Consider the following 25,129-nt stretch of genomic DNA (forward strand, 5'->3'; position numbering starts at 1 on the left):
TTCTCCATTTGTAATTAAGGGAACTGGCTAAGCTGATACATTCTCAGATCTTGCTTGGGTGACTCATCCTACAGGTGCACGAGGAATCGCAAGCCAGTGGGAAGAAAGACTGCGGACTTTGCACCCAGGCCCCAATTTGGCACAGCAGGAACCTACCCAACCTGGTTCTGGAGGTGCCCAAAGAGCCGGGCTGGGGCGGCCGGGAGCAGCCATAGGGTGGAGCTTAGCCGTCTCCGCCCACAGCCCACCGCGTTCTTCATTGGTCCCGTGAGCTTTACGTACGTAACGTCAGACGCACGCGCCACAAGTGTGGAAAGGGGGCGTGGCCCACCAAGAAGGAGGACACAAGATGGCGACGTCCGTGAGGTCGAGGTGCCTGAGGTTGCTACGCGTTGTCGCACCGTGGCGGAGCAGGTATAGCTGCCTGGAGAGGCTGTCTCGGGTGGGAGGCGGCCTGGTCCGAGCCGGAGTGTCGGGAGGGAGAAACCGTTTCTCTTTTGTGGGTTCCCTGAGAAGGGGTCGGGTAAAGACTGAGCCATCCACCTTCACGTAGAGCTCGGGAGCAGGTGCGATTGCCAGTGCTTGGGGAGGTCCGGATTTATTTAGGGTCTGGCCTGAGCGCTCTCGCTTTGCCCTTTCCAGCTGGGTGGAAGTGCAGAAGGGGCAAAACAAACAAACAAAACAGATGGAATAGGCTGCGTGCCGTCCACTAGAGTCGAGGCTGGGCTGGACATCTCTTTCGGGGTTTGTGTTCCTGGAAGGGCAGTACGATGTGGGAAGAGCTTTGGGCTGGAAGTCGGGGACTTTCATCTCGAATTCTTGGTCTTTGAAGCAAAGAGGTTGATTGGGTGATCCCAAATAGTCTGTAAGGAATTAGGGTGTTGGTTACTCTGGGGACTAACTCCCACCTCTTAGGTTCTTAGAATTGGAAGAGATCTAAGGGATCATCTAAATCCATCCTGTTTTTCGAATTGGCAAAATTGAGGCCTTGAGTATGGGAGAGACCTGCTCAGTTTTACCCAGCCAGTTAGTAGCAGAGCCAGGACCCTGACCAGCCTCATGCATGGACCTTTCCCCCAGACCGCCCACCATGAGGGCAGTTATTATTCAGAAATAGCTTGGGGGCATTTGGACTCCCGGAAAATGGATTAAAACGTTGGTAGCTATGACTCAGAGTTGGCTGCTTGGTGTCATTTCAGATATCGGGGGTTTGAGAGATGCTCGGTGATTTTTGTTTTTCCAGCAGAGTTAATTTTGTCAGCGTTAACCAAAACTTGCTCTGTGACCAGAGGTGGTGGCTTGTCATTGTAATTTGGCAAGTAAAAGAACACTGGATTTGGACTGAGAGGGAACAGAAACTGTGATTGGCTTTACCATGAAAGCTTTACTCTACTATCACTGACTATTCAGAAATGGTGTGGTTTCTCTTAGGAGAAGGCTCCGCAGTGTGGGGTAACTATTGGGATTTGGACTGAGGGTCTCTGATTTGATATTGATACCAGCTGTGCTGATTTGATATTGATACCAGCCATGAATTCAGCTAAACTGTGTCATGAGTTAGAAAGCTAAAAATGACACTCATAAGATATTTTTTAAAAAATGATGATGGGGAGGATTACTCACCATCATTAAAAAAAAAGGGTTGGAGGCGGGGAGTCATACTTTAGTATCAGTGGAGATTAAATGAGACTGGATTTAGGTGCAGGGGTTGGAAGGGATGAGGATTTGGACACAATAAGAATTTTTAATTTTCAAAGGTATTATATATTAATACACACAAAAAACAACAAGACAGTATTTTCTTAGGTTTTAAGTGAAGTATGTCTGTGAGACATATAGATGAGAGCCTCATATTGCAGGGGAGTTTTTGGTAACTCAGTGATGTGTGGCAGGTGATAGAACAAAGAGAAAGCAACATCTTGGGTGATAATTAATGGCCATGTTTTCCAAACTTGTTTGATAAAATAATAGGGTGGATGTTTATTAGAAATTGAGATTCCCAGATATATCCCCACCTTGCTGCCAAATTCACCTTCAGTAGGTGTAGTAGCTTGGGGCTGCAAGTGCTTCAGATGATTCTCAGGTTCAGGTAAGTGTGGATTTAGTAACTAGGTAGTGGTTGCTTATGCAAGACTTTGATTCAGAAATATTTATAATATTCCTACCACTGCAAACCATAGTGCCAGGAACCATGGGGGAAGAGAGGGAAGAAACGAATTATAAGATACAGTATTTGGAATAAGCTTTGTGTTTAAGGAACTTTGCAGTTTAGTAGAAGAGAGAGAAAACACTCAACACTAATACAAGATAGAATGTGGAACAAGGCCTTCGGAAGGTCTCCCAGTTCGTTTTTAGGAGAGTTTTCATAACTTCAGAAAGGGGAGATAGAAGGACTAGAGTTAAGCATCACCACCATAGATGTTAAAGGATTTTATAACCATGACAGTATGGGCACAGACCAATCAGCATGGACATTGGTCATAGGCAATTTTTTTTTTTTTAAACTAATCTTTACTCCCAACGTGGGGCATGAATTTGCAACCCTGAGGTCACAAGTGACATGTTCCACTGACTGAGCCCCTGGTCATAGACAATTGGTAATGAATATAAACTGCTATTTTATTTATTTATTTATTTATTTTTAAATGTTTTACCCATCCATTTGAGAGAGGGAGACAGAGATAGTGTGAGAGAAAGAGAGAGAGAGCGAGAGCGAGCGAGTTCGCACGAATGGGGAGGAGAGGGAGAAGCTGGTTCCCTGCTGAGCAGGGAGGCCAACCCAGGGTTCCATCCCAGGACCCCAGGACCATGACCTGAGCTGAAGGCAGACGCTTAACCAACTGAACTACCCAGGAGCCCCTAACCTCTGTTACTTTAAATAATAGTAATATGTAACTAGGTGCTGGTTTTTCATGATTGTCTCAGGTAATCTTATTGAGGTAGGTCCTGTTTTTACAGGTGGATAAATTGAGGCTTAGAATTAATTACATTTCTAAAGTCACACTGCTTGTGAGTGGCAATGAGCCATACAATCAGACTTGTGTGCTCAGTCATGGGCTTTAATCACCTGTTTGCAGGATACCCACATGAGTTACCAGCTTCAGAAGAGACATCTGATTAAACTTTTCCATTCATCCCTCTGGGCTTAATCTCACCACTGGGATTGGAGTTCAGTAAGAAGGCAGACAAACCACTATGTTCATCAAGGAATATGGACAGTTGGGGCGCCTAGGTGGCTCAGACAGTTAAGTGTCTGCCTTTGGCTCAGGTGATGATCCCAGAGTTCTGGGATCAAGCCCTGCATCAGGCTCCTTGCTCAGCAGGGAGCCTACTTCTCCCTTTCCCTCTGCCTACTGCTCCCCCCCTCCCTGCTTGTGCTCTCTCTTGCTCTCTCCCTGTCAAGAAAATAAAATCTTTTAAAAAAAGGTTTATGGGCTGTAAACAAACAGGTGGAGAGAGAGAGATATATATATGTGTATATATATATATATATATATATGCACACACACACACACACGTATATATGTAATCTGTTCATTCTAGATAGCAAGAAGTGCTATGAAAAAAAAATAGGCGCCCCTGGGTGGCTCAGTGGATTAAGCCTCTGCCTTTGGCTCAGGTAATGATCTCAGGGTCCTGGGATTGAGCTCCACATCGGGCTCTCTGCTCAGCGGGGAGCCTGCTTCCCCCTCTCTCTCTGCCTGCCTCTCTGTGATCTCTCTCTCTCTGTCAAATAAATAAATAAGATCTTAAAAAAAAGAAAAAGGAAAAAAAAATAAAGGAAAGTGATTAAAGGGTTAATGCTTGATGGGGACAACTCTTGGGCATATGGTGGTCAGGAAAGTCAAGCTCAGTAGGACACCTTTTCACAGAGAACTGACTAATGAGGGAGTGAGTCACATAGAAGGATGTGCCCAGTAGAACAAACAGCAATTGCAGGGTGTGGGAAGAGGCCAGGGTGTGGTGGGTACTAGGAGTGGCAACAGGAATGAGTAAGGAGAAGATGGAAAGCAGCAGGATATCTGAGAATCCAGCAAGGACCAAGTACATGGGGTCTGGTTTTATTTTCTGTTTTGAAAAAAACATTCTGGCTGTTTTGGGATGAATAGTATATAGAGGGCCAAGAATGGAAACGGGAGACTGGAGAACAGGCCTTCATAGTCATCTGGTAAGAGAATCAGGTGTCTTGGGCTGGATGGAGTGTGAGTAGTGGTGGCAGTGAAAAATCTGCAGGTAAAGATACACACACACACATTTTAAGTTTATTTTTTAAGTAATCTGTACACTCAGTGTGGGTCTTGAACTTAAGACCACGGGAACAAGTTGCATGCTCTTCCAGCTGAGCCAGCCAAGTGCCCTTAGGCAGATAAAGATATATTTTATTTATTAAAAAAAAAGATATATTTTATTTATTTAATTTATTTTTTAATTTTTAAAAAAATTTATTTACTTGACAGAGATAGAGGACAAGTAGGCAGAGGGAGAGGGAGAAGTAGACTCCCCACTGAGCAAGAAGCCTGATGCAGGGCTTGATCCCAGAACCCCAGGATCATGACCTGAGCCAAAGGCAGATGCTTAACAACTGAGCTACCCAGGCGCCCCAGATAAATATATTTTAAAGGAAGTTTTCCTGTCTTGCCAGTGGACTGAATATGGATAGTGAGAAAGAAAGGACCTCTATAAAATGAGTCTTAGGGTTTTTTTTGATTTGTGTAGCTGTGTGAGGGGTGATACCTTTTGCTGAGATGGTGTATTAATAGAAATGTTGCTATAGTAGCAGGTAAACCCCAGGATCTCTAACTTAACACAGTAAGTTTATGTCTTGATCTTATAAAGTCCCAGTGGGTCCTTCTGATCGGTGGGACAACAGTAATTCAAAGATGCTCCTGCTGTCTTTAGCACATGGTTCCCCAAGTTCTGCACTTTTGTCTGCAGTGAGCTGGCTGAAGGGGAAAGCCTGGAGGTGGATTCCTGGAAAACCTGAATGGTCTTCACGTTGGTTAGAACGCAGTTTTGTGGTCACAGCCTACTGCAGAGGAAGCTGGGAAACTCCATGTTTTGGGTGTCCAGGGAGAAGAAGACATGGATTTGATAAACACGGACTAGTCACACTACAGATGGACACCTCTGAGGGTGGGGGGGGGGAACAGGTTGAAGGGGAGTTAGGGAGGGTTAAGAGTTGTGTTTTGGACAAAGTCAATTTGAGATGATGAAGAGTGGGGATGTTGAGTAGCCAGTTGAAAAAAAATGGATCTGGACACCTCTGAAGGAGCAGTGAGGGAATCATCATTGTCTGGCCATTTAAAGACAGGTGCCTGGGGGCCTGGGTGAAATAGGTGATGGGGATTAAGCCATGCATTTGTTGTGATGCGCATTGAGTGACGTATGGAATTGTTGAATCACTGTATTATACACCTGAAACTAATATAATATTGTATGTCAATTATATTGGAATTAAAATTTTAAAAAGTAAAGGCAGGGTACTGGATGAGCAACTCTAGGAAGAGTGTAGATAGAGATGAGATCTGAACGTGGGCATGGCAACAGTTTGAAGGCAGGGAGAGGCCAGAAAGGTAGGAGGAAAATCAGCATCCCAGAGCCATGTGAGAGTTGTGTTACAGGAAGGAGAAAGGTTGGTCAAGAGGTACAAACTTCTGGTTGTAAAATAAATAAGTCATGGAGATGTGTAGTTAATCATATTGTATGGCATACTTGAAAGTTGCTGAGAGAGCCCATCTTAAAAGTTCTCATCACGGGGGCCCCTGGGTGGCTCAGTGGGTTAAAGCCTCTGCCTTTGGCTCGGGTCATGATCCCAGGGTCCTGGGATCGAGCCCCACATTGGCCTCTCTGCTCTGCAGGGAGCCTGCTTCCTCCTCTCTCTCTCTCTGCCTGCTTCTCTGCCTACTTGTGATCTCTGTCTGTCAAATAAGTAAATAAAATCTTTTAAAAAAAAATTCTCATCATAAGAAAAAAAGTTTTGGGGTGCCTGGGTGGCTCAGTGGGTTAAAGCCGCTGCCTTCAGCTTAGGTCATGATCCCAGCGTCCTGGGATTGAGCCCCGCATCGGGCTCTTTGCTCAACAGGGAGCCTGCTTCCTCCCTTCTCTCTCTGCCTGCCTCTCTGCCTACTTGTGATCTGTCAAATAAATAAATAAAATCTTTAAGAAAAAAAAATTAAAAAAAGAAAAAAAGTTTTGTAGCTGTCTGGCGACATATGTTAACTAGACTTACTGTGGTGATCATTTTGCAATATATGCAAAAAAATTTTTTTTAATTTATTTATTTGATAGAGATCACAAGTAGTCAGAGAGGCAGGCAGAGAGATAGGAGGAAGCGGGCTCCCCGCTGAGCAGAGAACCCGATGTGGGGCTCGATCCCAGGACCCTGGGATCATGACCTGAGCCAAAAGCAGAGGCTTTAACCCACTGAGCCACCCAGGCGCCCCAATATATGCAAAATTTTTAAAAGATTGTATTATTTATGAGAGAGTTAGCAAGAGAGGGAACACAAACAGCAGAGCTGGAGAAGGAGGAACAGGCTCCCCGCTGAGCAGGGAGCCTAATTTCAGGCTCGATCCCAGGATGCCGGGACCATGACCCGAGGCAAAGGCAGACCCCTAACTACTGAGCCACCCAGGTGCCCCACAATGTATACAAATACTGAGTCATGTTGTACACTTGAGACTAACAATATTATATGGCAGTCATACCTCAATAAAAAAAAAAAGAGGGAGAGAAAGGGATTAGTTATGGCAGATGTTGCTGTGAGAGGTCAAATAATATGAGACCCAAGAAACATGCATTGTGTGTTGGCAACACGGAGATTGTTGGTGACCTTGACAAGAGGTGACAGGATAGGAACAAAAGCCTGGTTGAGCAGGATTAAGAGAGGGTGGGAAGTGAACCTAGGTCTTTTTTTGGTTAAGTTTTTATTTTTTATTTTATTTTACTTCAAGATTTTACTTATTAAGTGAGAGTGAGAGAGAGAATATGTGTGAGCCACGGGAAGGGCAGAGAAGCAAATTCCCACTGAGCAGGGAGCAGATGTGGGGCTCCATCCCAGGACTCTAGGATCATGACCTGAGCCAAAGGCAGACGCTTAACTGACTGAGCCACCCAGGTGCCCTTTTTAAGCTTTTATTTTAATTCCAGTTAGTTAACGTACAGTGTTATATTAGTTTCAGAGGAACAATATAGTGATTCAGCAATTCCATACGACACACAATGCTCATCACAAGTGTGCTCCTTAATCCCCATCACCTATTTAACTCATCCCTCTACTCCCCTCCCCTCTGGTACCTATCAGTTTCTTCTCTGTAGTTATAAAGAGTCTGTTTCTTGTTTTGTCTCTCCCGTTTTTTCCTTTTTTGCCCTCTGTTCATTTTTTTGATTCTTAAATTCCACGTATGAGTTGCATAATTTGTTATTTGTCTTTCTCTGACCTATCTCGCTTAGCATTATATTCTCTAGCTCCATCCATGTCATTGCAAATGGCAAGATTCATTCTTTTTTATGGCTGAATAATATTCCATTGTCTGTGTATATGTATTGTGTGTGTGGTGTGTGTGTATATATACATACATATATCTATACACACACATCTTCTTTAACCACTCGTCAGGTGGATACTTGGGCTGCTTCCATATCTTGGCTATTGTAAATAATCCTGTTATAAACAGGGGTACAAGTATTACTTTGAATTAGTGTTTTTGTATTTTTTTTTAAGATTTTATTTATTTATTTGACAGAGAGATCACAATTAGGCAGAGAGGCAGGCAGAGAGAGAGGGAAGCAGGCTCCCTGCCAAGCAGAGAGCCCAACGCAGGCCTCGATCCCAAGACCCCGAGATCATGACCTGAGCTGAAGGCAGAGGCTTAACCCACTGAGCCACCCAGGTGCCTCAGTGTTTCTGTATTTTTTGAGTAAATATCCAGTAGTGTGATTACAGGATCATAAGTTTTTAACTTTTTGAGGAACCTCCATACTGTTTTCCCCAGTGGCTGCACCAGTTTGCATTCCCACCAACAGTGCAAGAGGGTTCCTTTTTCTGAACAACCTTGTCAGAAGAAACCTGTTGTTTCTTATGTTGATTTTAGCCATTCTGACAGGTGTGAGGTGATTTGTATTTTTTTGTATTGTATTTTTTTTGTATTTGTATATTTTTTGTGTTGTAGTTTTGATTTGTATTTCCTGATGACAGATGATGAGCACCTTTTCATATGACTGTTGGCCATCTGGATGTCTTCTTTAGAGAAACGTCTGCTCATGTCTTCTGCCAATTTTTTATTTGGATTATTTGTTATTTGGGCATTGAGTTTTATAAGTTCTTTATATATTTTAGATACTAACCCTTTATTGGGTATATCATTTGCAAATATCTTCTCCCAACTCATTCCATAGGTTGCCTTTTAGTTGTTTTTTTTTTTAATTAACATATATGTATTATTTGTTTCAGGGGTACATGTCTGTGATTCATCAGTCTTAACATAATTCACAGCACTCACTATAGTACGTACCCTCCCAGTGTCCATCACCCAGCCACCCCATCCTCCTACCCCCTGCCTTTTAGTTTTGTTGATTGTTTCCTTCACTGTGCAGAAGCTTTTTTTTTTTTTTTAAGATTTTATTTATTTATTTGATAGAGAGATCACAAGTAGACAGAGAGGCAGGCAGAGGGAGAGGCATACTCCCTGTTGAGCAGAGAGCCCAATGTGGGGCTCAATCCCAGGACCCTGAGATCATGACCTGAGCCAAAGGCAGAGGCTCAACCCACTGAGCCACCCCGGCACCCGTGTGCAGAAGCTTTTTATTTTGACGTAATCCCAGTAGTTTATTTTTGCTTTTGACCTATCTAGAACAAAGCTGCTACAGCTGATGTCAGAGAAATTATTGCCTGTGTTCTCTTCTAGGATTTTTGTGGTTGAGAGTGAACCTAGCCCTTTTTAAGAGCTTGTTATGAAGGAGAGAAGAAAAGTGGGGTGGAAGCTAGAGAACGATGCATGGTGGACAGTGTTTATGTAAGATTAGAGAAAGTATAGGGTTTATATTAGGATAGAAACAATCCAGTAATAAAAGACAAATTGGTGTAATGGCGCATTTGCTGGACATTTTTTCCAGGAGCTGAGGCTAAGGCGGTATACAAGAGAGCCGAGCTCTGTGTTCTGGGGTAGGGCTGCCGAGGGGGAAGACTACATGCAAGAGAAACCACCTGTGTGTCGTGTATCTGGTTCCAGTGGATAGACAATTCTCTCTGATTCATACCTTCCCCAGCTAAGGGAGGAAAAAAAGAAGCCTTATTCAACAGTCTGCAAACATTCTTTTAGTTGGGGGGTTCAGCATTCATTCTGGGACACATAACACAGCAGTGTATAGAAGACAACAATGTAGCTTTAGTCAGATTTATACTTCTTGTTCTAATTCTTTTTGGAAAGCAGGGTTTGAGGCTTTTAGCTTTTGTAGCGGGAGTTTTTAGTCTTAAGAAATGAGCATTGTTCAGTGCTGAAAGAACATTCATATACTAAAACATCGCCCTTCTTTGTGTTAGTAGCTGTACGTCTCTCTGGCCTTTGTGGTGGTGATTATCATGGTCCCATATTTTATCTCCATACAAACCTGACTCGCCTATTGGAGCATCAGGTTCATCACATTAGCCATTTTCGCACCATGCTGTGAGGGTGTTTCTAAGTCAATTCTGATCATGTTTGCAGACCATCTATATAAGATGTAACTACTAAATATCCATGAAAGTAAATATTATTGTAGGAAGGCCATACACAGAGTTCTGTTTTCCACAAAAGTGACAATGTAGACGTTTACTAAATTACTGCTTCTATCATAAAGGGCTCCAGCAGAGAAAGAAGTGCTTACTGGTGAGGAGTTTCTTTACTTCAGATTTCAGGTCAAATTAGGGGGAAACTGAAGTGCTATCTGAATTGAAAGGGAAATATTTCCTCTTTGATTAGGGGAGATCCAATTTTTAACTAAAAGTTGATGAATGCTTTCCTTTTTTTTTTTTTTTTTTTAGATTTTACTTATGGGGCACCTGGGTGGCTCAGTGGGTTAAAGCCTCTGCCTTCGGCTTGGGTCATGATCCCAGGGTCCTGGGATCAAGCCCACATCGGGCTCTCTGCTCAGCAGGGAGCCTGCTTCTTCCTCTCTCTCTGCCTGCCTCTCTGCCTACTTGTGATCTCTGTCTGTCAAATAAATAAATAAAATCTTTAAAAAAAAAAAAAAGATTTTACTTATTGGAGCACCTGGGTGGCTCAGTGGGTTAAGCCTCTGCCTTTGGCTCAGGTCATGATCTCAGGGTCCTGGGATCGAGCCCCACATCAGGCTCTCTGCTCAGCAGGGAGCCTGCTTCCCCCTCTCTCTGCTTGCCTCTCTGCCTACTTGTGATCTCTCTCTGTCAAGTAAATAAATAAATAAAATCTTTAAAAAAAAAAGAAATAATGTTTTCTTAGAGTGGAAAGCTGTGAAAAGTTGTTGGTAATTTTTTTTCACTCTGTCAAACTAGCTTGACAAAATAGCAAAGTAGCTACAAAAGAGAATTCAAAAATTCTAAATTAAGTGAGCCTTCCAGACTTGAAGTATATTAGAATAGTTCACGTGGTTGTTTGTGTCATTTTTTTCCTAGGCCAGACATTTAAAATTTAAAGTTTCAGCTACCAGTATTAGATTCCTTAATGAGTAGGGGTTATATGTTGACAAGTACAGTTGTTCTTTTGTGGTATGGAAACATAAGGCTTTGTGTAGGAGTGCTGGGTTTACTGTCTATTATGATCTTATGTTAATTAAGAAAAAAATAACTTTATTGTGAAATAGTTTCAGACTTAACAGAAAAGTTACAAAAATAATGAATAAATTCCCAAAAACCGTTTACCCAGATTCCCCAAGTGTCAACTGCATTTGCTTTACTCTTCTCCCTTCTTCTTCCTCTTCTCTCTGTATACACGTGTATGTGTATATATATATTTTTTTGTAAAACGCTTGAGAGAAAATGACAGATTTGGTACTCCTTTACTATGAACTTTTCAGCTTTTTTCCTACAAGATCATCTTCTCACACAACCACTGTACAGTGGTCAAAACTAAGAAATTAAGATTGATATAAGACTTATTGAATCTATACATTGTATTCAAGTTTTCCCAGTTGATCCACGTTTTAAAAAACTTTTAAAAAGATTTTATTTATTTATTTATTTATTTGAGAGAGGGAGAGCACGCATGCACCAGGGAGCCAGTGAGCATGAGCAGGGGGAAGGGGCAGAAGGAGAGGGAGAAGTAGACTCCCTGCTGAATGGCGAGCTTGATGTGGGGCTCATTCCCAGGACCCTGGGATCATGACATGAGTCAATCACTTAACCGACTGAGCCACCCAGGTGCTCCAACATTTTTTAAAGTAATTTTTAAAAAATATTTATTTGTCAGAGATAGAACACAAGCAGGGAGAGCAGTAGGCAGAGGGAGCAGCATGTAGAGGGAGAAATGGGCTCCCTGGGAGCCTGATGTGGGACTTGATACCAGGACCCTGGGATCATGACCTAAGCTAAAGTTAGACACTTAATCGACTGAGCCACTCAGGCATCCCTGTACTCTCTCATTCTCTCTCTCTCTCTCTAATAAATAAATAAAATCTTAAAAAAATTTTTTTAAATAGGGGCTCCTACGTGGCTCAGTCAGTTAAGCGGCTGACTCTTGATCTCAGCTCAGGTCTTGATCCTCAGGGTTGTGAGTTTAAGCCCCATGTTGGGCTCTATGCTGGGCAAGGAGCCTTCTTTAAAAAAAATTTTTTTTTTAATTTTTAAAAAATAAATGTTTAATGGTTCATTTTTGCTTGATTATAGCCTCCTTCACTGTGAGAACACTGCTGTGAGCCACTTCCTACAGTCCTTAAGGAAGCTGCCTGTCAGAGCCTTCTACACAAGTAAGTGGGCAGTTAGAGGTAGTGCTGGCCTCTCTGTGCTTCAGTTTGCTTTATCAGTACACTGGGATAAACAGCTCCTATTTCATTGCGTTGTTAGTAGAATTAACTGACCTTTTATCTGTGGGGTACTTAGAGTATCTGGTCGATAGTCATCACTGGAGCCCTAGTGATCATTACGTCATCGTTTTTACTGGCTGCGTAGTATTCTGTTGAAGACTACCATTTGGTGTTGGACCTTTAAGTTGTTTCTAGGCTTTTTCTACTATAGACATTTCTGTGGTAACATATCTTGGTGCAGCTTCAGGATAAATCTGTAGAGCTAGAATGGCTGGAGCAGAAGATTTATGTATTTTACAAGATGGCGTTTAGGCCAAATTGTTCTTCAAGGAGGGTTGTTCCAGCTTGTGTGCATATGAGCACGAGGTGCTCATGAGTATCTCAGTTCCCCACACCCTCATCAAAACTGGATTATGGATTTTTTTGATTTTGTAAGGAGCTTGATTTTGTAAGATATCCTTTTTATTCGATCATACCAGAAGCCATTTTGAACTGACCATGAGAGGACCTTGGGAATAAAACAAATTGGTTAATGAGAATGAAAACAAAACGTTTATTATGGTAGTTAATAGCAGCACATCTGGGTGTTCCTTATTTAGTTAAGACTTGCAAGCTGGAACACGTGGGAATCACGAGAAGGATAGAAGGGGAGCCACAGTACCTGAGCCATAAACTTGGATCGGCAGAGTAGCTGTGCTTTTATGAAGTGACAAGCCCAGCAGAGAGGTGGTCAGTAGTGGAGGGCTGTCTCTACTTAACAGCTTCTTTTTGGAGAGGCAAAGTAAGCCTCAGAGAAGGCAAGACATGTAGTCAAAGGGCTAGTGTAGCGGGCAGCATTCAGAGGAACATGGCTAGTCCATCTAGGGTGGGGGCTCACTGCAGTGAGGAGGGAACATAAGCACTTCGCTTGTCACCAGTTATTTCAGAAAGAGGGAAAAAAGTTGCTTTATGGTCAGTCTTTCTTGGTCAGAGGCAGAATATTTAGTTGTGAACTAGTAAGGGTTCTTTAGGAATAATTAGAAGATGGAAGAGATTAATGACACCCACACTTGCTCATTAAAAGAAGAAACAGCAACACCCAAAACATGATGGGGGGAGCTGGTGATAGTCAGGAGCAGGAGGGCTTCCTCCCGTTGGAAGTCACAGGTAGTAAGAAGGGTATTCTCTGGTTTTGTATAGGCTCCTGGTGATTCAGTTCTTGAGATTTTGTTTTAATAACAGCATTAATGAGGTATAATCCATATACTATAAAATTCATCTTTTTAAAGTGCAGTTCAGTGGCTTTGAGTATATTCAGAATTGTGCAACCATCACCACTATTAATTTTAGAATTTCATTCCTCCCCCCTTTCCCCAAGCCAGTAACAATACTTGACTCTTTAAACTATCACTCCCCATTTCTCCCTGGCCCCAGCCCCTGGCAACCATTAACCTACTTTATGTCTCTATAGTATGTTTCCTATACTGGACGCTTCATGTCCTATACTGGACAATATGCAGCCTTTTGTGGCTGGCTTCTTTCACAAAAGGTTTTTAAGGTTCATGTTATATCATGTGTTGGTACTTTATTCCTTTGTGTTATCAAATAATACTCCATTGTATGGATATGCAACATTTTAATTCATTTACCAGTTGATGGACATTTGGGTTGTTTCTACTTTTTGGCTGCTACTGAACATTTTTGTATAAGTTTTTGTGTAGATGTAGGTTTCATTTCTCTCAGAAATATCCCTAATAACAGAATTGCTGGGTCACAGTGGTAATTTTATGTTTAACATTTTGAGGAACTGACAAACTGCCCGTTTTGAAATCCCACCAGCAGTGTATGAGTGTTCTACTTTCTCTACGTCTTTGCCAACACTTAATTGTCTTTTTGATTATAACCATCCTAGTTGGTGTTAAGTGGTATCTCACCATGGTTTTGATTTGCATTTTCCTGATTACTAATGATGTGTTGGTTTGCTACGGCTGTGCTAGCAAAGTACTGCAAACTGAGTGGCTTAAATAGTAGAAACTTACTCAAGTTGAAGACCAGAGGTCTGAGATCAAGGTGTCACAGGGCTGCTTCCTTCTAAGCGTTGTGAGGGGAAACCTGTTCCATGCCTCTGGTCTGGCTTCTCATGGTTTGCTGGCTTTTTTGGCTCACAGAAGCATCATCCTGATCTCTGCCTTCATCTTCACACAGCATTCTCTTTATGAGCATGTCTGTCTCCAAGTTTTGCCTTTTTATTAGGACACCAGTCGTTACCCGGTTAGGGCCCACCATGATGTCCATATTTTATCTTGTTTACTTCTCTAGAGACCCTGTATCCAAGTAAGGTCACATTCTGGGTACTGGGAATTAGGACTCAGTATGTGAATTCTGGGGGAGATACACTTCAACCCATAGTAGATGTTGAGCATCTTTTCATGTGTTTATTGGCCATCTGTGTATCCTCTTTGGAGAAATGCCTATTTCGATCCTGTGTATGTTTTTAAGTTGGATTCTCTTTTTTTATTATTGAATCGTAAGATCTTATGGGAGTTTGCATTTGAGAATACTAGTGTCTAGTCAGATTTGGGTCTGGATTGTAGAAGTAAGGTCAGAGAGTCCTGGGTGAGAAATGGTGCCCAATTCCCAGTTCTGGATCTGGTGGTAGCCAGCCTGGCAATCTTGATTAGTTTCCTGACCTCTTTGTAATTCAGTGTTTTCATCTTAAATTCTCTGGCTGTGGTGGCAATTGAGGTGCATTGTAGTTTCATAGGAAAGATGCTTGTCCCTTGGGCACCTGGGTGGCTCAGTTGCTTAAGTGTCTGCCTTCTGCTTGGGTCATGATCCCAGGGTCCTAGAATTGAGCCCTGCATTGGGCTCCCTGCTTGGCAGATCGTCTGCTTCTCCTTTTCCCTCTGCTGCTCCCCCTGCTTGTTTTCTCTCTCTCTTTCTCTCTGTCAAATAAATAAGATCTAAATTCTAATAAATAAAACACACACACACACACACGCACGCACGCACGCAAAAAGATGTTTGTCCCTTACTTACTGGTAGAATTTGGAGACAGAAGGTCTTTTTTTTTATTCTTTTTTTTTTTTTTAACTTATTTGAGAAACAGAGTGAGCGAGAGAGAGCACAAGCTGGAGGAGGGGCAGAAGGAGAGGGGGAAGCAGGCTTCCCACTGAACAGAGATGTGGGGCTCAATCCCAGGACCCTGGGATCATGACCTGAGTCAAAGGCAGCTGCCCAACCAACTGAGCCACCCAGGCGGCCCCAGAAGGGTCTTAATAGTGACTCAAGGTTGCACCTGCCTATCAAAAATGCACTGGTGTTTCCTGGATCTCATTTTAGTGTCGTTTGCATGACTCATCTTTGTCCCTTCTCCCAGTCTCAAAATTTTCCTGTTTTTTTTTTGTTACAGATGCCAGAAGAGTCCACACTGCCCCTGCTCGTACCTTGTTTCTGCTGCGTCCCCTGCCCATTCTGTTGGTGACAGGCGGCGGGTATGCGGGTTACCGGCAATATGAGAAATACAGGGAGCGAGAGCTGGAGAAGCTGGGGTTAGAGATTCCACCCAAACTTGCTGGTCACTGGGAGGTAGGAATAAAGGTGGAACCACCTTGAATTCTCATTTAGCACAACTGTCTGTCACTTTTTAAATTGCCTCAAAGTTGAAATGTTTGAAGAAATGAAATGTGCTTCTTTGGAGCTCATGTCTCCAGTGGGCTTTTGGCCAGACACAGATGTTATGCCTTTGGCGTCATGTTGGGCTTCTTTTCTGCGTCTACGCCTACCCCTGGTCTCCCCAAGGGCTCTGAGTAGCAATTATCTGCAGTTGCAGTCCTCAGAGTTCATGCCTTGTGTGGGGCCTGACATCCTAGTTGTTTTTGCCCTCCTCTGTCTGAGGATAAGCTGAAATGGTGGGTCTTTTGTGATGTGGATAAGTTCTTACCAGGAACCAGACTGAAATAATCAAATTCCTTTATTGTTACTGCTTGAAATGCTTCCCCCACAACAGGGCAGACTTTGATGTTGTTGAGCCATGCGTGATGTACAATGAACTGTCTTACTCAGTTGCGCTCTGGTGGCCCAGAATGATACCTAACTCGGAGCAGACATTCAGTAAATGTTGAAATTGAACATTAAGGTGTAAATTTAAAAATGTCTTTTTTTCAGCCATAGTGTAATAAATTAAAAATCTGAAACATCAGTAGATCTCATAGCCTGGGCAAAAGTGGGGGGGAGCAAAAGTAGAGACTTTATGGCATTTGGAATGATGCATTTGGGTTTCTTCATGAACCTCAGGGCATGTGGGTTCTGAAGGCGAGTCCCAACCATGTCCCTCAGTAGCTGTGTGAACATGTCACTTGCCGTCCGGTCCTCTCTGTGACTATGCTATAAGTAGTATAAACAACTATAAGGCATGCTGGATTGGAACCTGAGATTCCTTCTAGCTCTAGCAGAGTTTATCTAGGAATATTTGTTGGCATTGGCATTACATGCTACATTACAGGCTTCCTCCCACAATCCTATTTTGAATTTTGGTTTAGACCCTCTTCTTCCAGTAGAATACAGTGTAAAGATTTCCTCTGATTTCCAACAGTCCTGTAAAACTGTGACTTAAGTCAGCCGGCCCTACAGATCCAGATGTGGGTGTTACCCCAAGAGGTACCTTTTTGCTTGCCCATGTATATCTACCCTTTTTTTGGCCTGTTCGTACATCTTGGACTTTATAGTAGCCTATCTCAGACCAAAAAAGAGAAAAGGTTTTTTGTCTTTTGGTAGTATATGACAAAATCCTTTTGGCAAAGGATAATTGTGTAGTATGTGAGTCACACTTTTAAAATTTGCTGTACTCTTATTTCCCATGACATTGGTGGTTTCCTCTGTAAATATACCTTTTCCTTTACGCTAATAAACTACTTGTTAGACTGTGATCATATGACGCCACTCAAGTGTTAGACCCAAGGTAGCTTCTCTCTGACCCCATGCGTTTGCAGGCTGAATCACGCTGTGACAAGCTTGCATGCTTGTTCAGCAAATTCCCACCCATTTCAAAGGTCTTCCAAGAGAATCTACATTTGGAAGAAATCTGTGACTTCCAAAATCATAAAGACTAATGTCAGTAGTAGTTTTTTAGCATTCACCATTTGCGTAATTAGTATTACTGTCATGCAGGAGCCAATACCTGAAAGACAACCATTTGTAGGGAGGACAGGGTTGATTGGCTTATAAGTTCTAGTGCCTGGACAGTAACAGAACACTGGATCCGAGAGGCCCTGTGGAGCGTGAGATCTGAAGCCCCTATTGGTTAAGAGCTGGGTTTCAGTTAGATACTGTTCTTCTGGTGGAGTAAAATGGCCACAGGACTGCTGGGTTTACAGGCAGGATGCCAGCATTTCACTTCATGAAGGGGAAATGATCTGGACTCTGAGTAGACATTGTAGGATTTCAGGAGAGGCAGCAGGTCGTGAGAAGGGAGAGTGCTGACTGGCAGTCGCAAACTAGATCCTAGTCCTGCCCCTGCCCCACCTAATCACTGCATCTCATGAAAAATGAGAGTACCCTAATCTGATCGATCACCAGAATTGCTGGGGAGCTTTAAAAACTGTGGATTCTTTGATCTCACCCCTGGAGATTTAGAAAGTTTGGGCAAGCTCAAGATCTTTGTTTTTAAAAAGGCCCTTCAGTGATTCTGATGATAAGCCAGATGAGGAATCATGGGCTCATGAGCTGTAAGGTTCCCTTCAGGGCTCTGTTTTTGAGTGGCAGATGAAAACCGCTGCTACTAATTTTGCTGGAATATAATCTCTTCATATCCCTGGGTCAAGTGTGGCATCTCTTGAGCTTGAAAGAGGACTGGCTAGTACTTATGCCGAGATGAGCCCCTGGTACTCTTTAAGGATTTATACCCATATCTTTCCTTTTCTTTCCCCCCCATATCTTTCCTTTATTTCAATTTAAGTCTGTCTGTCCTTCCTTCCTCCCTCCCTTGTCCTCCCTTCTCCCTTCACTTCCCTTTCCAACAGTATAGAAGAAACCATAACTCCAAACTCTGCTCCGCCTCATTCACTGCAAACTCCGCTCGAGGGTGTGGGGAGAGGGCACAGCTCTTGCAGAGGGGCAGCAGGGAGGCAGGTGTCAGACACAGTTGAAGACTTGAGCTCAGCTGCAGCATCTTGGCAGGCTGTTTCATCTTCCTGGGTTTGTTCTTTCTTTTTTTTAAAGACTTTATTTATTTATTTGACAGAGAGAGACAGCGAGAGAGGGAACACAAGCAGGGGGAGTGGAAGAGGGAGAAGCAGGCTTTCCACTGAGCAGGGATCCTGACATGGGACTCAATCCCAGGACCTGGGGTCATGACCTGAGCCGAAGAGACGCTTAATGCCTGACCCACCCAGGCACCCCCTTCATTTTTTTAAAAGATTTTATTTGTTTGAGAGTGAGATCATGAGCATAAGGAAAGGGTAGAGAGAGAAGCAGGTTCCCCGCTGAGCAGGGATCCTGATGTGGGACTTGATCCCAGGACCCGGGGATCATGACTTGAGCCAAAGGCAGGTGCTTAACCAACTGAACCACCCAGGCGCCCACTAGGTTCTGTTTTTATAGGTCTAAGAAAATCTTTGCTTGCTCTAAGAGTCATGTACGCAAAAAAGCTCATGCAGTTGGCTGAGTAGAAATGAAGCCTTTGTGTTTGCTTGATGGGATGAAGGAAACTCTGTAACTAGCAGCAAAGTGAGTAGCCTGTTGTGAGTATTCAGAAGCATCCAGGTTCCAGCAGCTCCACTCTTTCTTTGTGTATATATGGCATCACTTTCCCCAACGGGGAAATAGCTCACTTTTTTTAAAATTAGAAAGCGTTATAAAATGTGAAGACAAAACAGTGATGACCCAGGATTGTACAATGCACAGGAAACCACAGTTCATGTTTTGGGGAACTTAGCCCTTTTGGGGTTTGGGGTATTTAGGAATATGTATTGTTAATTTTTATTTTAAATGAGGTAGTTTTAAAATTTTTAAATAAAACAGTCATGTACAAATTCAAATACTAATGAAGGGTTACATATAAAGATGTCTTCCACTCTCTGCCCCTTCTACTAATTTCATCTCCACTCTTCAGAAGCAGGCAAGCATTTTTAACATTAGCGTATCTTTACAGAATGTTTCTACTTACATATTTTCTGGCTATTCAGAGGTGATTTAATTTTGACATGCATCGCTATGTAAGTTTAAAGTATATAGCATGATAGTTTGATTTACATATATTGCAAAATGATTGTCAGAATAGATTCAGCTAACATCCATCATCTCTCTAGATATAATTTTAAAAAAAGAAGAAAGGAAAAAAGAAAAAACTTTTCCCAAACTCTTAGGATTACCTCATTGTGCTTTCCTCTGTGATAGACAGCAGTCAGTGTTGGCTATAGGTTGTTTGTTCCATCACTAGTACTTACTTCTCTTGTAACTGGAAGTTTGTACTTTTTGACCTTCTTCCAGTTCCCTATGTCCTTCCACTTCCTGGGGTCCGATTTCTTTTCCTCCAAGTTTGGTTTTTTCCTTTTTCTTTTTCTTTTTCTTTTCTTTTCTTTCTTTTTTTTTTTTACCTTTTATTTGTTTTTTTAGATTCCACATATAAATGAAATCATGCAGTATTTGTCTTTCTTTTTCTGGCTTAATTCACTTAGCATAATGCTTGCAGGGTTCATCCACGTTGTTGCAAGTATAGGATTTCCTAATTTTTTCTGGCTGAATAATATATTCTGTTGTATGTATGTACATATATACATTGTGTGTGTGTGTGTTTGTGTGTGTTATCCATTGGACACTTAGGTTATTTCCATGTCTTGGCCATTGTAAATAATGTTGCTATGATGATTTAATTTTTTTTTTTAAGATTTTATTTATTTATTTGACAGACAGAGATCACAAGTAGTCAGAGAGGCAGGCAGAGAAAGAGTGGGGAGGTGGGTGGGGAAGCAGGCTCCCCGCTGAGCAGAGAGCCTGATGTGGGGCTCGATCCCAGGACCCTGGGATCACGACCTGAGCCAAAGGCAGAGGCTTTAACCTGCTGAGCCACCCAGGCGCCCCAGATGATTTAATTTTTTAAAAACATTTTTATTTGACAGAGAGAGAGCATAAGCAGGGGGAGTGGGAGGGGGAGAAGCAGGCTCCCCGCTAAGCAGGGAAGACCCTGGGATCTTGACCCGAGTGGAAGGCAGATGCTTAACTGACTGAGCCAGCCACCCAGGCACTCTGATGATTTAATTTTTTAAGTTAACTTTACTGAGGTATTATTTCCATATAGTAAAATATACCCTTTTTAAGCATATAGTTCATTGTTGCTTTTTTATTTTATTTTATTTTTTATTTAAAAAATTTCTTTTAAAGATTTTTATTTGAGAGAGAGAAGGAGAGAGGGAGAGAGAGAGAGACAGAGTAAGGGAGGGGCAGAGGGAGAAGCAGACTCCCCGCTGAGCAGGTAGCCTGACTTGGGGCTCGATCCCAGGACCTCGAGTTCATGACCTGATTGGAAGTCAGACACTCAACCAACTGAGCCATCCAGGTGCCCCAGTCTGTTTCTGTTTTGCTTTTTTTTTGGTTTTTAGATTCTACATATAAGTGAAATCATACAGTATTTGTCTTTATTTCACTTAGCATAGTACCTTGCATGTACATCCATGTTGTCACAAATGGCAAGATTTCATTCTTTTTTGTGGCTGAATAATATTCCACTGTGTGTATATACTACATTTTCTTTCTTTTTTTCTTTCTTTTTTAAAGATTGTATTTATTTATTTGACAGAGATCACAAGTAGGCAGAGAGAGAGAGGGAGAAGCAGGCTCCCCACTGAGCAGAGAGCCCGATGTGGGGCTCAATCCCAGGACCCTGGGATCATGACCTGAGCTGAAAGCAGAGGCTTTAACCCACTGAGCCACCCAGGCGCCCCTATACTACATTTTCTTTATCCATTCATTTATCTGTGGACACTTAGGTGGCTTCCATATTTTGGCTATTGTAAATACTGCTGCAGTGAATATAGGGGTGCATGTATCTTTTTGAATTAGTATTTTTATTTTCTTCAGATAAATACCCAGAAGTGGAATTGCTGGGTTGTATGGCAGTTCTAGTTTAAATTTTTGCGGAATTCTCACTGTTTTCCACAGTGACTGCAACAATTTGCATTTCTACCAATAGTGCATGAGGGTTCCCTTTTTTCCACATCCTTGCCAACACTTATTATTTCTTGTCTTTTTTTAAAAAGATTTTATTTTATTTATTTGATAGACAGAGATCACAAGTAGGCAGAGATACAGGCAGAGAGAGGGGAGGAGGCAGGCTCCCTGCTGAGCAGAGAGCCTGATGCGGGGCTCGATCCCAGGACCCTGAGATTATGACCTGAGCTGAAGGCAGAGGCTTTAACCCACTGAGCCACCCAGGTGCCCCTCTTGTCTTTTTTATATTAGCCATTCTGATAGGTGTGAGGTGATAACGAGTTGTGGTTTTGATTTGCATGTCCCTGATGATTAATGATGTTAATTTCTGCCCATTTTGTAATTGACTGACTCCTTTTGGTGTCAAGTTGTAGAAATTCTTTATGTATATTGGATATTAACCCCTTACCAGATGTATCATTTGCAACTATCTTCTCCCATTCAGTAGGTTGCCTTTTCTTTTTTGTTGATGGTTTTCCTTTGCTGTGCAAAAACTTTTTAGTTTGATGTAGTCCCAGTTGTTTAATTTTGCTTTTGTTGCCCTGGCCTGAGGAGACAGATTCAAAAGAATATTGCCAAGATCAACATCTTAGAGTTTATGCCTATGCTTTCTTTTAGGAATTTTATGGTTTCAGGTCTTACTTTTAGGACTTTAATTCATTTTGAGTTTATTTTTGTATATGGTGTAATAAAGTGGACCAATTTCATTCTTTTTCATGTGGCTGTTGAGTTTTTCCAGAACTATTTAAAGAGTTGGCATTTTCTCCATTGTCTATTCTCACCTCCTTTATTACAGATTGTGTAAGTGTGGGTTTATTTCTGGACTCTGTTCTGTTCCATTCATTTGTGTATCATTTCATTGGGTTTTTTTTGGTAAATATATATACCTCTGTAATCAGTACCACACTCAAGATAGGGAACATGTGCCCCTTTGTAGTCAGTATCCACCCATGGCTCCAAGGCAATCACTGATCTGCTTTCTGTCACTATGAATTAGATTTGTCGTTTAAGATATTTTAATAAATGGGATATACTTATTTATTTATTCATAGATTTTTTTAAAAATTTGTCAGAGAGCGAGAGAGCACATACAAGCAGGGGGAGCAGAAAAGGGAGAACGCAGGCCTCTATCCCAGGACCCTGAGATCATGACCTTGAGCCAAAGGCAGATGCTTAAGCAGATAAGCCACCCAGGCATCCCTTATGGAGTTCTCTGCATAGCTCCCTCCTTTCTAGTTCTCCACCTTCAAGAACCTAGCTCTTTATTGAGGTAGTCATTTGGGTTTCATTACAAACAAGCAGAACTCATTTCAGCAGGGACACTCGGAGGGGTCTGTTTTATCCTTAAAGGTTCTAGAACCAATTCCAATGTGTGTGCTTGTGGGGTGGGGGAGGTTGTGTTTCACTATACCAATAAGCAGGGCCCTTAACACCAACTGGGTGTCCTACAGTTCAGCTCCATTCTGACACTATCTGCCCAGAGATCGCATCCTATTTTACAGATCAAGGGCTCAAGTCCCACAAGACTGTCCCTCCCCCCCAGATGCTTTCAGAAGTTGTTAACTTCTGCTTCTGACTGACTAGCTATAGGTTGGAGGTTCCACACCCCTCCCCCACCCCCACTTTGAGATACTGGTTAAGAACTCAGTCCTACAAGACTGACTTCCTAACTCTCTTCAGATGCCAGTTGCAAGTCCAGGTGCTTCTGATTGAATGGCTATAAATTGCAGGTCTCCATAACCTTTTTCTTAGGTTCAGCTAATTTGCTAGAGCAGCTCACAGGGCTCAGAGTAACATTTTACTTGCTAGATTACCAGTTTATTACAAAGGATATTGAAGGATACCAATCAACGGCCAGATAGAGATACCTAGGGTGAGGTCCTGAAAGAAGGAACTTCTTTTCTTATGGAGTATGGGGCTCTGTAGGGTGGCACGTAAAAGCCTTCTGGTTCCCCAGCCTGGAAGCATTTCGAACCCCATCTTTTTTGGTTTTTATGGAGGTTTCGTTACTTAGGCATGAATGATTAATTAAGCCACTGGTCAGTGGTGATTGATTCAGCCTCTAGTCCCTCTCCCTTCCCCCGAGGTCAGGGGGTGGGTCTGAAAGTTCTCCCTCTCTTTTGTGGTCAGTTCCCTATCCTTACAGGATTTCGAGAAGTCAGCTCATTAACATAAATCCAGCAGTGATGGAGAGAGAGTTGTTATGATTAACAAAACACCCATTTCAGCTTTTTGGCTGTCAAATGATTTTAGGAGCTGAAGACAAAAGACCACACAGTATAACAAAAGATGCTTCCATTGCTCTTGTCACTCGGAATTCCAAGGGTGTTGGGAGCTGAGATCCAGGAACAGCGACCAGTTATTTATGAGAAATGTGTTCTACTCAAATGAATGACCAAATACATATTTTTTACAAACCATAATATTACAGTTGTATATCAGGAATGACTGCTTATAGAAGCTGTCACCACCATTTAAGACTCTTCTACCCCTTTGTTACAGTGGTAAGGCACTGGCTGCCCTTTTGCCCCTGTGCTTTGAGTTCAGCCAGAGCCCCCTTCTGTATGCTGTAGCCGTCCAGCATGCCTTTATGGGTGATAACCAGTGATTTCACTTTCCTCACTGGCTGAGAGGAGTGTTTGGGAGGAAAGGAGAGGTCACAGGTCACATTAACATGAAACTGTTGATCCATAATCTCTGGGGAGTGCAGCTCGAGGAGAGGGACGTGGAGACATCCTTTCTTGCCTTGCTTCTGTTGTACACTCTGTTCTCATCGTCTCTACCTTCTCTGTGTCTCTGGCTTTGTGTTCATGTCTGCATCTTTCCCTTCTCCTCACCTTTTCTAAGTCATTTTGCTCTTTGTTCTAACAGCAACTCTCTTCCTCTCCTCCCAGAATATTTTGGTGTTGTGTACTTACCCACAGTCTTGGTCTCTTTATTCTCTTTTTTCACTCTTTGATAAACTACCCTCATGACCTCATTATCTCCCAAAGGCCCCATCTCCAGATGCCTTTGCTTTAAGAATTAGGACTTCAACATATGAATTTGGGTGGTTAAAATTCACCATTTTAACCACTTCTAAGTGTACACAATTCAGTGGTGGTAAGTACATTCATAGTACATTCCATTACCACTGTCTATTTCTAGAACATTTTCATTGTCCCAAACAGAAACTTTGTACTCATTAAACAATACTGTTTTTTTCTCCTGCCCCCAGCTTCTGCCGCCCTTAGTCACCACCATTTCTGTCTCTGTGAATTTGCCTATTCTAGGTACTTCATATAAGTGGAATCAGACAACATTTGCCCTATATTTTTCATAGATGCTACGTGTTGTAGCATCTATTGGAGTTTCACTTCTTTTTAAGTTTGAGTAGTATTCCATTGTATGGATGTATACCACATTTCATTTATCCAGTCATCTGTTGATAGACACTGGCTTGTTTCTACTGGGTTGTTGGCTATTGTGAATAGTGCTGCTGTGAACACTGTGTACAAGAACGCGCTGGAGTCATTGCTCTCAGCTCTTTTGGGTGTGTACCTAGGAGTAGAATTGCTGGATCACATGATCATAAGTGTTTAACTTTTAGAAGGATTGCTGGACTTTCCCACAGCGGCTATGCCATTTTACATTTCCACTAGCAGTGTGGAGGATTCCAGTTTCTCCATATCCCTGCCGTCACTTACTCACTTTGATGATAGCTATTTTAGTGGCTGTGAGGTGGCATCTCAATGTGGTTTTGATTTGCATTCTCTAATGAGTAATGATGTTGTGCATCTTTTTCACGTGTTTATTGGCTATTTATATAGTTTCTTTGAAGAAATGTTTGTTTCTTCAACTCCTTTGCTCATTTTCACATTGGGTGGTTGGTTTTTTGTTGTTGAGTTGTAGGAGTTCTTTTTATATTCTGGATGTTAAACCCTTACCATCTATATGTGTTGGCAGGTATTTTTTTCCCATAAATTGTACT

The 25,129-nt window shown here is 42.3% G+C and overlaps 1 protein-coding gene across 4 annotated transcripts in view; it reads left to right on the forward strand.

The window, feature by feature from the left end:
• Positions 1 to 323: 323 nt before the first annotated feature.
• The window catches only part of PISD (phosphatidylserine decarboxylase), a 42,888-nt gene continuing 18,082 nt past the window's right edge, over positions 324 to 25,129 (forward strand). The window contains exons 1-3 of one of the 4 annotated variants that reach the window (XM_080820884.1): positions 324 to 414; positions 11,840 to 11,919; positions 15,368 to 15,543. In XM_080820884.1, the coding sequence (XP_080677010.1) occupies positions 350 to 414; positions 11,840 to 11,919; positions 15,368 to 15,543 (321 nt within the window). In that variant the 5' untranslated portion in view covers positions 324 to 349. The remainder of the gene's footprint in view (positions 415 to 11,839; positions 11,920 to 15,367; positions 15,544 to 25,129) is intronic. The other 3 variants (XM_080820883.1, XM_080820886.1, XM_080820885.1) reach the window with 3 other exon arrangements.

This window comes from Martes martes (assembly GCF_963455335.1).
Source record: "Martes martes genome assembly, chromosome: 13".
Taxonomy (NCBI): Eukaryota; Metazoa; Chordata; class Mammalia; order Carnivora; family Mustelidae; genus Martes; species Martes martes.